The sequence below is a fragment of the Clytia hemisphaerica genome, unplaced genomic scaffold (assembly GCF_902728285.1).
Source record: "Clytia hemisphaerica strain Z4C2 unplaced genomic scaffold, Clytia hemisphaerica genome assembly, whole genome shotgun sequence".
NCBI classification, from domain to species: domain Eukaryota; kingdom Metazoa; phylum Cnidaria; class Hydrozoa; order Leptothecata; family Clytiidae; genus Clytia; species Clytia hemisphaerica.
In genome coordinates this window covers 119,008-134,427 of record NW_027104571.1, presented here as the reverse complement: position 1 = coordinate 134,427, position 15,420 = coordinate 119,008, and the positions used below count along the sequence as shown (strand labels likewise).

The window sequence follows — 15,420 nt, the reverse complement described above, 5'->3', positions numbered from 1 at the left end:
TGGTGACGCCATCTAAGAATAAAAAAGAAAGGATTTGGTCAGTTTTATGCATATATTAATTTGCAAGATATTCTATTGGCCGCACAAGCGCACTTTTCATAGACTAGTTGGGATATCTCTTTTTACTCACGGGATTGATGGTAATTTTCATCTTTGTTATTTTTTAAATGAACCACAGCTGAAAAAAATGGGTAAACAAGTCAAAACTAAAAAAAAGCTGGTGTTTTGATGCGCTCCAGTGCGATCGAAATATCACACTTTTTGACACACTGCTTATCCGACACCCTTCTTTGGATATGTTCAGCTCTAAAAGTGATCTCTGCAAAATATTTAGATGAGGGATCTCGACATTAGACCTAGTATTATTCCTATCCTAAAGAGGGATGTCAGAATTAGTATGTATCTGTATTTTTTTGTTCAGTATGTCCTGATCTCATGCTGGTTATCCCAAGAAAAATAATGGAATATTTTTTGGAAAAGTCAGTGGAATCTTAGTCAGTGAAATGGAATCTTATTTAGACCACTATACGTCAGTGAAAAGCCTTCATAGTATGTGTGTTTGGGGTCATTGTTAAAGTTGTGAAATTACTAGTAAAGAAAGGGAGCAGATTTTGAATCTAACAAGTTTATCTTCTGACAGTTTCAGAGCTGCTGTAGCACAGAACACAGAAAATGTCTGGTGCCAAGATTGAATACTTTAAAACGCTAGACAATGTGTGCCTGTGTGTGCTAAAGTTTGACGGAGTTGTGTTGGTGGTGTGTTGCAAAAAATTGTTACATGGAATTTCTTTTCAAATTAAGTATTTTGATCAAACAACTAGATACATATTCTTTTTTCCACTTTTGTTTCTGAAAATGTCCCAGAAATGAAAACAAAGGGATAATGATAGTTGAATATTAACCACTGATGATCTGCGGCAGTATCTTGAAGCAGAAGTGGCCTTTTTTAACTTGGCTCAGTCCTAAACCGTTTTTATTTTTCTTAAACGGTAGCACTTTGCTGCAGCTGATCATTTCAATGGATGTTGTTCAAATGTTTACAAGATTCTTGACAAAAAATCTTTCTTTCGATTCTCAAATGATGACAGTGTCGTTATTTTAATTTTGTTGCATCTGACAAAGTTTCTGACTACATCTTGTACAGTTTTGATACTGAAGATTCATATTTTGGTTTTCATGCTACTAGAGCGCTTTTAGAGCTTTAAATCTGCACTGTTAGTAAGGTTACAACTCACAGCTTTGTAATGTAAAACCCGAAAGGCTAGATAGAGTGCTTTGGCTGAAAAGTTTTTTTCATTATATCAATAATTAATAAAAAATAAACATCTTGTGATTTGAAAGTGCTATGAACATTAAATTTCGTCCAGTGATAGATAATGAATTGATAGTGCAAATGAGAATTTAATTGTGTTGATTCAATCAGTCAACATTAGGCCGACCCTAAAAAATTTTTCGTTTCCGGTCCACCAGCCGGGTGAAATTTTTTTTCGTCGTCACCTGGCCGCATTTTCTTTTCGTAAGAACCAAATAGATAACAGATGAAACTTTCTTTATAAAAACCTTTACCCATGACTCATTCAAACTGTTACATCGTTCCTATATAACACTCTTCAAAAATAATTTTTATTTAGCATGCTTTCTGGACGTTAAAGATCAAATACTGTAAATAGTGTTATGCATATTAAAAATCAATTTATTAGAATGAAAAAGTAAGTTGATTCTTAGAAAGAAAAATCACAAAGTACAGCTTTTTGTAATTAATAGCAACACATCTTACAGTGAAAGAAAGAAAAAATATAAAGACAGAATGTGGGGCAACACTAACAGCCAAAGAGATGTTTTTTTCTTCCTAATTTTTTTTATTAGAAATTATGAAAGGACCAAAAAAAATTTTTCCCGGCCGCCCGCATGACTTTTTTTTTCGTCACCCGGTGGACCTGAAACGAAAATTTTTTTAGGGTCGGCCTTACAATAGCTTTGGAATATTATTCCGATTGACTTAAAATTTTGCAAGTGTGTACTAAATGGGAATTGGCATCTTTTGTGAATATTTCAGCTTCATTGGTGATGTTGCCAACCTTTTTTAAAATGCCTGTCTAACCTTTTTAACATTTTTTGCACAATTTCCAACCTAACCAGTGTTAGGTATTAAATGATACAAAGTATTAAGTCTTTTTGACAAATCAGCTTTAAGGATTAAAAGGATTAAAATCCCATCAAATCCAGTCAGCAATCTTCCAATATATGATTTTATTTTAGCCAAGCTTGCATTCTAGTCTGTAAATTACCAACCAAACAGGATGCCTTATGGCAGTGGGCTTACAAACTCAAAATCATATCCATTTTTCCAATCTGGTTAAAATTTCAATATCACTTGCTAATTTTGATATGCGAAGGGGGGTCTAATAAAAAAGGAAGTTTCACATTGGACATAGTTTCTCCTGTTAATCTGGTAATATAGGCTATTATCATTTAACAGTCGGTATCATCATATCTTTAAAACTTTATACTTTTGAATAAAGAGATTCTGTCTTAGGCCCTTGATTTTCATTTAGAAGATCTGAATGTCTCTGATGCAAGACCGTTTGATTTGATTATGTCTGAACACTAGTTTCAGTTCTCGTGAGTTTTTTCAGTTTATTTGGAAAATTTTGCAAGGTGTCTGTCTGAATTAGCTGACAAATTCCTAAATTGCCTAAAGAATTCAAAATGCCAAGCTAGTATAAGCTTGAGTGTAGCAAAATCTCTGAGAGAGAGAGAGAGAGGGAGAGAGTATTGTTTTTTTTGAAAATTATTTACACAGATTTACCAATTTATTTTCTTCTTAATATTCTTTCATTATAGAAAATATAAAAGAAAGAAAACATTTTTTTAAAAACATTTCTTAGCTGAGAAGAAGAGGTAAGTCAATAATTGATCAACTTTTCACTTTCGATTTTTCACCTCTCTTTTTATCCCCTCCTTCTACTCCTCTCAATTTTCAAGAATTTCATGACTCATCCAAAATGACGTAATAACTACTACTTTGTTTTCAGATTTCGCTTTTCTTTTTCTTTATATTAATGTTGTCTTCTTCTCACTTTCCCCCATTTTATTTCTTCATCACAGCTCTTTTCATTAAGTTCTTTTTGTAAGACTTGAGAGACATCCAATAGGAAACGATTTCGATCTTGGGCTTTCTACGGTCCTTTGATTCCACTAAATTTAGTAACATGACAAACTTACAAAAAGACCAATCAGGGGTTTCAAAGAATTGGACCAATCAATTTCTTCAGACGTTTCTCATATGTCATATTTTTATCATAGTTTGTCTTTTTCAGAAAATTCTTTTTATGTTTCCTACAAAATGTAATGAAAAACGAGTTCAAGATGACTCATTGTCTCCCTAGACACTCTAGATGTGATAAGCTTGATATTTCTTTAAAAAACACCTGAATTTCTTCAAATTTCAATCGAGGATAATGAAATTTCTTTGTTCAAGCTCCCTGCTTCTTCGTAATGCTACAGTGATTTGAGTTTATAAAGAAGTGTAAATTAACTTTTAAAGATCCTCATTGTATATCAGTGTGATTTTCCGAAGTCTTCGTTCTTTGCTCATTTGTTTTGGTGAAAGAGCTGTAAAAGGTTGTAAATTTCAAGAAGAAAGTTACTTGGTGCAATTTGCGTACCTTTATTTTTTTGGGGGAAAATATGAATGTTGGAATTGATGATATCACCTTTTCGAAAACTTTTGATAGTCTGCATAAGATTTTGAAGGTAGATGATAAAATTCTTTTGGCTCCACTAATGTTGGGATTTTTCTTGAAAGTAAATGTTTGTATATTTTCTATCAAGCGCTAGTCGGGCTTTCTATAGTATTCACCACATGTATATATGAAATAGTGTAGTCGTATTATAGCACAGTACTAGCATACAATCTGCATTCATTCGACACTAGATTGTCAAAGAGGGGCATTCTTTACAAGTGATAGTTAATCTCAGCATTTGTCGAAGTTTCTTTTGTGTCAACTACTGTTCCTCATTTTAGAATTCCTGTCCTTTGTACGAAGATGTCATTAGTGTATTGTCATAGCTACCAATGATCTCCTTCTTTCTCTATCTATAATTTGCTCTCTCACTCGTTCGCTACCTTTCTTATTTTAGACCATTGTAAAAAGTCTGTCGTTGAGGAAATTTTATTGAGGGCTCATCAATCTTATTTCTTCTCTGTTTGTTATCTCTGTTAGACTCGTTATATGAAGTTTATCTTTGACTTGAATTATGGCATGCACTTTTTAACAAAAGTTTCTCCTTGTGTTTATATCTTTTGTTATGATTTTCCCATTGGGTTTATTTTGTCTGGTTTCAACTATACGCTTATTCATTTTTCATTGGTTTACTTTTATAGTTTCAACACAAGATTTTACGTAGTTAGTATTGTGAGTCAGGAAATCTTTATCAATGTGGAAAAGTTTTATAACCCTGGATTCGTTCTAATACGCTTTTTGTTTTAGGCTAATTTACTTTGAGATGGAAAGAAGGGTTTAAAACATCCTTACTGTTTCTGAGCTTTAAAAGCAAAATTATTGGATTATGTTTTTTCTTTCTTTTGGCTAGACTAGAAGACAGTTTATTATTACAATGACAAAATGAATGAGGAGTAGTGTTTTCTATCATCCATACAAAACTTTTGCAAAAATCGGTTGAAATACTTGTTTTGCTTTTTAAGTGTTAGTTACAAAAATGTAAATGAAGCACTCTTCATGTGTTCATTCGAATGTTGATATTTTCTTTCTGTGGAAAGTTCGAATTTCAAATGGTACCGCGTGTTGAATACAGATCTAAGATTTGTTTAGGGCAAGTTACTTCCAAAATATCTCATATTTTTTACACATCTTTATGTCTCCATTGATAGACCAGTGAGTAGGAGTAAATGCTGTACAAGCACAATGAAAGAAAAAAGCATGCCCAGACACATCAGAGATAAATCGTTCAATCTTAAGTGTAGAGAAAACAAACACTCTTGTTACAGTGTCATCAAAAATGCAATCTGATCCTCTTTCATAGTGAACTCATTCACATCAACCTCGTTGGTGGATCATATGAGAAACTTTCCCCTCTTTCTTTCTCTGTCAATGAACTTTTGATCAAATACGTTCGTAAAACATTCGCTAGCATTGCCAAATAGTAAGGAATGTTGGTCTCGCTCACTCAGAGCTCGTTACGGTTACTCTATTTTAAGTATTTGATAATTCTGTGAATTTGATTTGGTTGAGTAACCACTGAACCACCTCTCTCGTAAGAAAGAGAAATTGTTTATTTTCACTGTTCAATCTGCTCTTACACTCTGACTCAATTCTTTTGAACTTTTTGTTGATTTTTTAAACATCAAAATCAGTATTGTTGGAATGAGTGATTGAAAGAGAGGCTATCGTACAAGACATCTCTCTTTGATGAAAATAACATTTGTGTGATTTTTGTCTACCTTTCATGATTTTTGAATGTGCCAGAACATGCCTAGTCATGAAAGTATCGTGTTGTTGCCAAGATAAAGTGACTGTTCCTAATCTGTTAAAGTTTTAGAGTAAATATTACGTCGATTGTAAGTATAGTATAACAGAAAATATAATTTCTAACTTTTGGTGTACCATCCATCATCTTGCTTTGTTTTTAATTAACCCATTTTGAATTCATCCTATTAATTTCAAAAACACTTCTATTTTCTCGCGCGCATTGATTTTCTTACATGTCAGCTTTTTTTTACAAGTTGATGATTTATCCCCTTGATACGGCTATTTGATATGAAAAGAGTTTTTTTTACTGTGTGTGCGAAATTTTTAAAGATAAGCTTTGAAAATGTTTTCTTTATGATCTCATCACTTCTACTGACTTTGTATTCAGAGAAAGAAAAAAATGAGGAGAGATTGACACTTTTTGAAAGCAGTGAACGTACGAACATACAAGCGAGCGAGCGAGCGAACTTTATGGCATAATATTTCATCAACACAGAGAAAAAGTTAATAGCTTCCATTAACGAGTAATGAGCTTATGCTCTTCTTTTTGTTGTTTGAGCGATGATGTTGATATGAATTCCACCGCTACCCTTGAAAAGAGAGAGAGGAGAAAACAAACTTTCTTGTCCAGTGAACTGATAGTTGTCTTGGTTGTGATAACTAAAATTTCTCCTGATTTTTTAGAGATAATTTCGGTTTGTGTCTTTCTTACGCAGACAAAATGGTGCCATTGTTTTGAATTGTATATTTCATTTTGTTTATTTTCAGAAAACTAACAATTAACGAAACGTCTTAAATTTTCTGGTTAGTACACAATGATGCATTGATTTCATTATTTCATTCGCTTTACTTTGTAGAATACTAAGAATTAACGAGACGTTTTGTTGATCGACCACCGGCTTTTGTTTTGACCTCCACCAGAGGAGAAATGCCCATTCAGGCGCCACAATGGACAGACTTTCGTTTATGCCCTGTTTGTCAAAATGAGTACAATCAAACGCAGAAACCACCCATCAGTTTAGGGTGTGGACACAGTATTTGCCAATCATGTTTGTTCCAGTTATCTAAACAGCAATGTCCTTTCGACCAAGCAGAGATCCAAATCGCAATCAAGAAGCTACCGATCAATTATGCGTTACTTTCGTTGGTTGGTGGCAAAATCAATGATTGTGTGGACTCTATAGATATCGAAGAAGTGCAACAGCATAAAAAGGAATATTCTGCTGCGAAGAAAGCTATCGAAATATTGGCTCAATCCTTACAAAATGTTGTCATCTCAGGCACCTCTTCAAATAATAATAGTTACTCTACAGGCAGTGGTGCCCTCACCAGGCCCATGCAACGGAAGTTGGTGACTCTGATTCACACACAATTAGCAGAAGATGAAGGAAGGTCGCGAGCTTTGCGAGCTGCACGAAGCATCGGAGAACGCGCTGTTAAAGAGCTCATTCTAATGCATCAAAACCCTCAGACGCTTTCTACTGCTCTTTGGGCTGCTGTTCGTCAAAGAGGTTGTCAGTTTCTTGGACCTGCTATGCAAGAAGCCGTTCTTCATCTGATTGTTTTGTCCTTAGAAGATGGCATCTCTCTTTCACGAAAAGTCTTGGTCCTGTTCGTTGTCCAACGATTGGAGAAACAATTCACACAAGCTTCAAAGACCAGTATTGGCCATGTTGTTCAACTCTTATATCGTGCCTCATGCTTCAAGGTCAGTGTCAATGAAGTTAGGGTTTTTTGTAACATTTACATTTCATGTTTTGAGTAATTCAAATATTAATCATCTTTTCAGTTAGTTGCCATGTTGCCCACACTACTTTTAGCTTATCATAATACCAGACGTTGGAAATGATTCTTTCCACCCACAATAAAATCATTTCGTTTTGTGTGTTTTCAGGTCACTAAACGTGAAGGCGATTCTTCACTGCTTCAGTTACAAGAAAAGGTTTGTTTTTTAATTTCTATATAAATTTCTCCCCGTACGAGAGTATTTTTGCTCCTGTTCAGACTTAGACTCCCGTTCAGATCGTATTTTTTGAACGTCACAAAACATGTGAATGAGAAAGTTTCTACTTGTAATAAATAATATGTTCGTTAGGGAATTTTTTGCCGATTTACAATTTTACAATTTTTGTGAAGTTTTCTCATTGAATACAACCAAGAGAAGCTAGCATAAATTGACAGTGTTGCTACAAGAGCCTACTACTGTACTGGTCTTTTAATTAAAACCATGTCCTATTTTCTCATTGAATCAAATAAAACCTTCAAATGGTTATCTGCTTAAAAGAAAAGCATTGTCATAAAATCGATTTGATATTTTCTCTATGGACAGTTTCTATTTGCTTTCTCGAAAGCGTCGTCAATGAATCATAATGTTTTTTGAAAAAGCGGGAAAAAAGGATTTTTCTAAGCCAAAATTTCATTTTAAAATCAAATTTACTCATTCAAAAATTTTTACATAGTTACGTTCGTTTTGGATCTTTTCCCAAATTAAGATTATTTCTTAGCTAGTTAGGGTTGGATTTGAAAAACACTTTCCTCAAGTGAATTTTCTGATATTGTAAGAATTTTAAATGCCAGCCTTTATCCGTGTTTCACATTCCTGCGTGTGTATGTCATCATAATTTTTCACATGACAATTTTCCAATGAAAGGGAAAGAGAAATTTTTCATTCCACTTTTTATAGATGGAGAACGTGAGAGAATGTCATTGATATAATGTTAATCACATCACGATATCCACATAACATAACTCTCTCGTTATCAGACTTGCAATCGATATGAAATAACTCTCCACTATCAAATCAAAAACCTTTCAATCCCGTTGCCTAACAGACCTTAAAAGATGATTCAAATACCTATATCTTCGAAATTCTCTATTTTTTGCACAGTATCGAACGTACTCCGCCCTTCGCAAGGAACACGATGCACAGATCGTGCAAATTGCGATGGAAGCAGGTCTTCACATCTTTCCGGAGCAATGGTCAGCCCTTCTTTATGGAGACGATGAACACAAATCTCACATGCAATCCATCATTGATAAAGTAGGTTACACGTTTTTATAAGAACATTCAAAATATGGGAAGCCTTCGGATGTTCTTATTTTTTTGAGTTTTAAGACCAAAATGTTCTTTACAAAATTCTTATTTCTACCGTTTTGTGAGAAATGTTTTCCATTTTCCTAAGGAAATATATGTTTAAGGGTCTGTAATTTAAAGCCTTTAAACATTCTTTACTTGTTCTCAATATTTCTGCCATTGAAGCCCTATGCTCTTATATAGTTTGTTCTTATAAAAAAAGGTGAATTATTCTCATGTTTGTCAATGGTTTCGTATTTTTACTCTCGACTTAATTTTCAAGATCAGAGCGTTTCCAAATTGGAAAAAAAACTACATTTTGTTGCTTTCCATTAGTCGATCTGCTAATTCTAGATTATGTTGTTCCCGATTTAGAAAATCGGATTACCTCGGATTAACATTTTAGTTTGTTAGTGTATCTATTCACATGATGATTGTAAGATGATAAATTGTTTTATCACCTTTGAATATTGACTTTTTTACGATTTCCAGTTACAAACACCAGCCTCGTTTGCCTCCAGCATTCAAGAGCTAGTGATCGCATTACAAAGGACAAACGATCCACACAATTTGCAAAGTTTGAGACAACATTTGGATAAACTATCAGCCATCGATCCCAGTCCTGATGCAGTGTTGGATTCCTGGGAACAGCTGGAAGAATGCATGGAATCTCTGAGTGTGGCCGTTACTGGACTTCAATCATATTCAAAGGTCAGTTCTGACAATTACAAATTCCACTCCTCAAAACCACGCTGTGATCACGTGGTCCCTTTGTAAAGCATGTGATTTGTTCAGTGGACCATTAGAGTATTTTTGTACGAACTTACCGCATATCCGGTGTAATATTTTACAGCAATATTGACATTGTTTTAATAGTGTTTCCAAGGGCCCAATTAACAGTGTCTTTTTTATTGTTGTAACAGTTATCAAAAGGTCACATTTGCGTATTGTTTTTAATGGTCTCATTATTTCAAGTACCTCATTATCTTTGTGTGCACAAATAATCATTTTTGTTTTTATAAGAAACCATGAGATGCAACTATGAGATTTCAACTCTTCTAAATTTCAAGACCACATTTTATTCATGTTGCATAGTTTAACTAAAGGTATTTTACCTGCGGTCTTGTTTGAAAAAGCCGATGATAAAGTTTGAAGCTTTTTCCTATTGAAGATTTTTGTTGTCTTATAAAAGCACTACACACTAATTACTCTCTTCAACCTTTATATTCACTTCAATGTTATAGGAATATGCGAGCAGAAATAAAGGCAATTTGGAGGGTGCTCAGGTATGACCCTTTTCATTGTTAAATCACATTTTTAGATTAGCTTGCATAAGTTCACTTTTGAAATATAATACACATCTAAGTGTTCCCTAAAGGAAGCTCTTGACCTTTGAATAATAAATCTAAACGGTCATAGTGACAAGTTTCGCAATCAATCTAACCTTGGGCTTAACTTGGTCTTTACATTACTGTATTTCACTTACCTTGTACCTTTCTGTCTCTGTCTTTTTTAACGCACTGTGTAATGACTTACTTCAACAGTACTTTGTAGTCTCGACCAAAATAAAAAAAAATCATCCATCATTTAACAAAATCCCATTAAACTCGATCAGGGATGATTAAATTTCATATTGTTTATCTTTCGTTTGCCGGTAATTTGAAAATGATGTCGTGACTTTCAGATGGAATGTCGTGTTTTGAAGAATCCCCTACGTTGACAAAAGCCTCAAACTCCCAGTATTCCTTTTCACTCGATAGTGATGTACCAACGGGTCTTTATTGTCGATTTAGTAGACTCTCTATAGACAATTTCCATGAAACTTTCTCGTTGCGTTTTCAGATGATCAACACGAAATATCGAACGAGCATGTGCCGAGACATTCTCCAGAAGAATAACTGCCCACGAGGCTCCAATTGTAACTTTGCACACACTGAAGAGGAGTTGGAAAAGTAAGAACTCTTCTTCGTATCTTCATTCAAAGCTGAATTGAAGATCAACTTACATGTATAGTCTACCCTGTCCTTAAAATATTGTCTAATTACCCTTGAAACACGTTATTCTTATAACATTGTAATTTCATTAGGGTGGGCTTACTATCCTCCTTGAAACATTATCTTGTGTGATCGATCTATTCCTGTCTGTTTCTGACATGGACTGAAGCTAACTCTACATCCGTGAAATTCAATCGAGTGAGAAAATGTTGATGCTGTCCTCTAAGGTTCTCTCCTTTCCAACCCTATTTATATTTCTCGATATCATAAACTGCGAATAAACCCTATTAGTATTAAACGATGATTACCATTTTCCATCAGATACCGTAAGCGACGTAACTTATCCTACAACCGACCACCGCCACAAATGGGCCACATGCCCAACGGAGGAGCGCCACCAATGATGAACGGAATGGCACCAAATGGAATGCCGCCGTACCCAAACTCTCGTGCAAGCAGTTCACCAGACTCCTGTATCAACGCTGACTTGGATGATGAGATTGTGGAGATGACAAAAATCACACAAGTCAGAAACGAGTCTTTTCCACCACAACAACAACACAGTAAGATATTATTCTAAAGTTATTCTTTTACGTTTATTTTCAATGCTTCAAACTAGCGAGAACAAACTCTGTTTACACTGAACTTCTTATAGCAGTAATTCTTTCACGTGCTTTCAACCAATCTTTCTTTCCTTGCAGACCCTACCATGCATCGTATCCCGATGGGCTACATGGACCAAGAAGGGTCACCACAACAACAGCAAATGGACATCAACAACCAGATGAAGAATTTGAGCATGAATGGTCACCCTCCACCACCAAATGGTCCATATACCCAACCATATGCAAATAATCAACCCAACTTCTCACAACCTCAAGTCTCACCACCTCAACAACCAAAAAAGAATGAACGTAAGAACCAGTAGAGAAATTTTTCCACAAAATAGAATTCGCAAACAGATAAAACTAAAACAATTCACATCATTCTTTGAAGAGTATCTTGATTATCACCTTCATTTTAAATATTTCTTTAGAAGTGATGAAACTTCCGCCAGGCTACGCTGCTTCCATGCCACCACAAATGCCGCCCCAAAACATTCAGCCAAATGCGCCTCCGCCAAGACAACCACCCTCGATGTATTCACCACCCATCCAACAACAAGCGCATTATCAACCTTCTTATTACGATATGAGGGAACCACCAATGCCTCAACAACCACCACCCCATGCTCAAGTCTATTTACAAAGCAATCAACATCCCTACGTTACAAACGCCCAAGTGTACCAACCACCGCCTCAACAAGCACCAGAGTTCAATGGTGGTTACATGCAGTATCAACAACCGAACATGGACTACCCGACATTCAACAGTCATTTCCCTCACCCAATGCCCATCCAAAGGACAGCTGTTGGCGCTCGTGGTGCAAGCAATGAAGACTTCAAAGATTTGATCAAACCAACAAAGTCTGAATTTGGAAATGTAAGCCCTTGAATCTTTTTATTGATATTTTCATCTCCGTGCTTTTAATGGTTCATTTGTGCAAATTTTCCATCGCCTTTGCGTGTCTTGATGATCACACTGTTACCACTGTATGACATTGTGGTGAACTTGTTATTTTAGTTGAGCATTTCAGTGAAGGATGATTCTGATTGGAAGACAGGAGGTGGTTCTTCGTCCACCAAATCATCAGCTTTCGATTACATCGATTCAGGACGTGGGTCGTCCAGTGGATATCATTCATCTTCAGATGCTTTCTCACCCATCTCCAATTCCTCTCTTGGATCAAGAAGCTCTCCTCCCAACATGAAGCCTGATTCTGATTGCTCCAAAATGTTTGATAATATTTGGTCATTAGAACCAAAATCTTCTGTAAGTATATATCATACACGTTTATGGAGGTTGGGCCATGGTTACATTCACTTTTGTCTGATTTAGCCTTAAAATCTGTTAAATTCTGTTAAGTATTTCAACTAAAGATATGGATTTTGACCGATGTCGCCTAACAATACATATTACCGATACCTATACTATTGCTCATTCATAAGACGCCTCTATTTTTTGTTTAGGGTAACGGATGGACAACAGGAAAAACCAATGGATGGGATAACCTTCTCGATACTGGCAATAGGTAACCATTTTGATCAATCTCAACGTTTATAAAACGCTTTGAAACAATTTTGAAAACCCTATCAAGGGATTACATTTCAGAAAAGATCTTAACTTGAAGCCTCTTAAGCATTTTGAGACCATAATACAAAGCTAAAATTCGTTTAAAAATTCGTTTTAAAAAAACTAACTAGATTTGGGATGTTTCATATTTTCCATATTGATAGATCAATAGAGAAAATAAAACGGTCACATTGATCAAAATTGTTCTCTTTTCCAGGATGTCAGATGCCGACGACAGAAACACGTCAAACGAGTCTCTAGGGAGAAGCTCTGAACATCAGGTAATGTTTCATCACTGTTATGGGACGGGAAGATAGTCATTATATATTTGGCCTTCAGAGAGGTTATCACCAATTAATTGGCATTAACACACAATTAAACACGATGATGGACCATCATTCATGCATCATTGAAAAATTGTCAAATCTCCAAAAATGTGATCCTTATCCACTTTATGATTATTATCTAGAAAGAACCAGGAATAAATTTCTTGTCAGCAAAGATTATTTCAATGGTCATTTGACCAGCTGTCTGACTTTCACATGTCTTCTTCCTTAGTCAACAACCCTTGATGATGAGAGAAGCTACACCTCATTCATGAACTTGTCCAGGTCATCTAGTGATTTGTTGAATAACAACACCTCTTCAACAGCCAACCAAAATGGTAGCACTAGCAGTGCAAATCATGATTTCATGGGTCTTCTCTCGCCGACACTGACAAGAAGACCTCCTCCAGGGTTTGGCTTGATCTAAAAAAATGAAGAATCTTCAACAACAACAACATTTTCTAAAATGAAAATAATACAAAAAGAGAGAATTTGGTTGGTTTGGTGTAACGGTTCAATGTTTACAAGAAAATTAATTGATTATGTGTGTGCGTTTGAAGCTCTCTCATTGGATCCTCACTGGTGATGACGTAATGGTATGTAGAAGAATAATGGTAGTCGTTTGAGAGGACCTCATCTTGTGTCTCCTCTTTCTTTTAATAAACCCTCCAGCTTTCATGAAGCTTTTTGAACTGGTTTTTGGTTGTCTCAAGCATTCCATTCTTAATAACTCTCTGTTCTGTTCTCATTCTTCTGTCACACTCCAAACCCCATTTTATATTTTTTGGTTCTCCAAGACGCAAAAAAGTAGTAGATATTTTTATTTTACCATTATTTGAAAGAAGTTTTACTTTAGAAGCCCTTGTGTTTACGTTTTAGACCTTCTCTGATATACAGTTTTAGGTATTATCTTAAATCAACTGAAAATACCTTGGATTAGGTAATTCAAGGTTTTCTCTATTATATTATTAGTAGATTTATTAATGTAAAATTTATATGAAAAATAGACTGTGGTTCATGAGCAGATTATTTAGGTTTTGACCCTCCGAGGGGCCACTACAATCAACTTCTTGAAGAACATTCTTAAGGAGCCAAGTGTTTTGTTGGGCGTTCTCCAAGAGGGAACAGTGGTCTTTCTTACTTCTTTTGGGAAATTGAACTCTATATTTTATCCTTCTTAATAAAGTATTGGTAATTTTTGTCTCGTTTTTTTTAATACCTTGTATATATGTTTTGTGTAATACTTTAATGTTTGTATCGTCCCTTATGTGTTGTTTTTTTTGTTTTTTGGTTGTTTTTTTTACGTTCAATGTATATAGGTCTTGTAGACATGTGATTCGTATATGGCATCCCATACCTCCTCTAACTTACCGTAAACCATTTTTATTTTTTGACATTTTTATAAGAAGACCTTCCCCTTTATCTTTTCTAGTCTAGTTTGACGGAATGTTTCACGGCGTACATTCTTTTTCTTTATAAAAAGGCTTTCTTTGTTTTATTCAACGGAATGCCGAGTATAGTTTGAAATGTGGTGGTGATAATCTTTTTTAAGAAAGTAACGATAATTTGATATAAATATATATAACATGTAAGCATAAAGTCAAATAAATTTTTGTGTATATTTAAAATGAAAATCATAATAACATAAAACGTAAAAAAATAATAAATACATAGAAAACAGTCAGTTATAAACAACTTAAAATGACGTGTTATATTTTTCTTTGTGTTTGTGTGTGTATATTGTTATAATGTATCGAATTTGTCTATCACCCTTGTTCGTGCCACTGTATTTTTGTTTTTGTCATTTTGTGTAGCATCGTTTTCCCAGAATCACCTTAAAATTTGCTGTAATTGTCAGATTTCTATTTTTCGAGTGAATCAACAATCAAAATAACCACTTATTGACGTCACAACTGCCCGACGGGGGGCGACCTTCAAGGACCACATCTATTCTCTCTTATAGTTTGAGCTTCAGGAATCTTCTTCCATTTTGTTTTTTTTTGACTTGATTATATATTATGATAATATTTTATGAACAAATTGTCAACATGATTCGGATTAAGGATCGCCGACATTTATAAATTTGAAAAAAAGTTAGTTTAGTATTCTTTCATCAAAAGTTTTTTTGTCATTATAGTTAGTGTTTTTGTGACTTAAAAAAAACACAACATTGTATCATAATATTATTTCCAGATCTATTAGTTTTTATTTTCTTTAGTCATCTATTATATTTTTTGTTATTCTTACTCAAATTGTTGATGAGTATGCGGGATTCTTTTGATATTATTTGTCGAAGGTTTATTTTCGACCGTTCCCTTCATCGGGAGGACTGGCGCCAAACGGAAAACAACAAACGCTTTGTT

At 34.7% G+C, this 15,420-nt stretch overlaps 1 protein-coding gene across 1 annotated transcript; it reads left to right on the top strand.

Annotated features, from left to right (window-relative positions):
• Positions 1 to 2,841: 2,841 nt before the first annotated feature.
• LOC136823449 (roquin-1-like) lies at positions 2,842 to 14,504 on the top strand. The gene is made up of 14 exons (XM_067079639.1): positions 2,842 to 2,901; positions 6,350 to 7,200; positions 7,387 to 7,434; positions 8,380 to 8,532; positions 9,058 to 9,276; positions 9,810 to 9,851; positions 10,408 to 10,517; positions 10,881 to 11,122; positions 11,261 to 11,473; positions 11,596 to 12,041; positions 12,183 to 12,431; positions 12,629 to 12,690; positions 12,949 to 13,012; positions 13,290 to 14,504. The coding sequence occupies exons 2-14, from the start codon at positions 6,421 to 6,423 to the stop codon at positions 13,482 to 13,484; spliced, it is 2,823 nt and encodes a 940-aa protein (XP_066935740.1). The 5' UTR covers positions 2,842 to 2,901; positions 6,350 to 6,420; the 3' UTR covers positions 13,485 to 14,504.
• The last annotated feature ends 916 nt before the right edge of the window (positions 14,505 to 15,420 follow it).

Bases quoted from the DNA above. Each gene is read 5' to 3' on its own strand.
- LOC136823449 (XM_067079639.1), top strand. From the start codon at position 6,421: ATGCCCATTCAGGCGCCACAATGGACAGACTTTCGTTTATGCCCTGTT. The intron at 10,518-10,880 runs GTAAGAACTCTT...ATTTTCCATCAG, and splicing joins ACTGAAGAGGAGTTGGAAAA to ATACCGTAAGCGACGTAACT. The intron at 12,691-12,948 runs GTAACCATTTTG...TCTCTTTTCCAG, and splicing joins CTTCTCGATACTGGCAATAG to GATGTCAGATGCCGACGACA.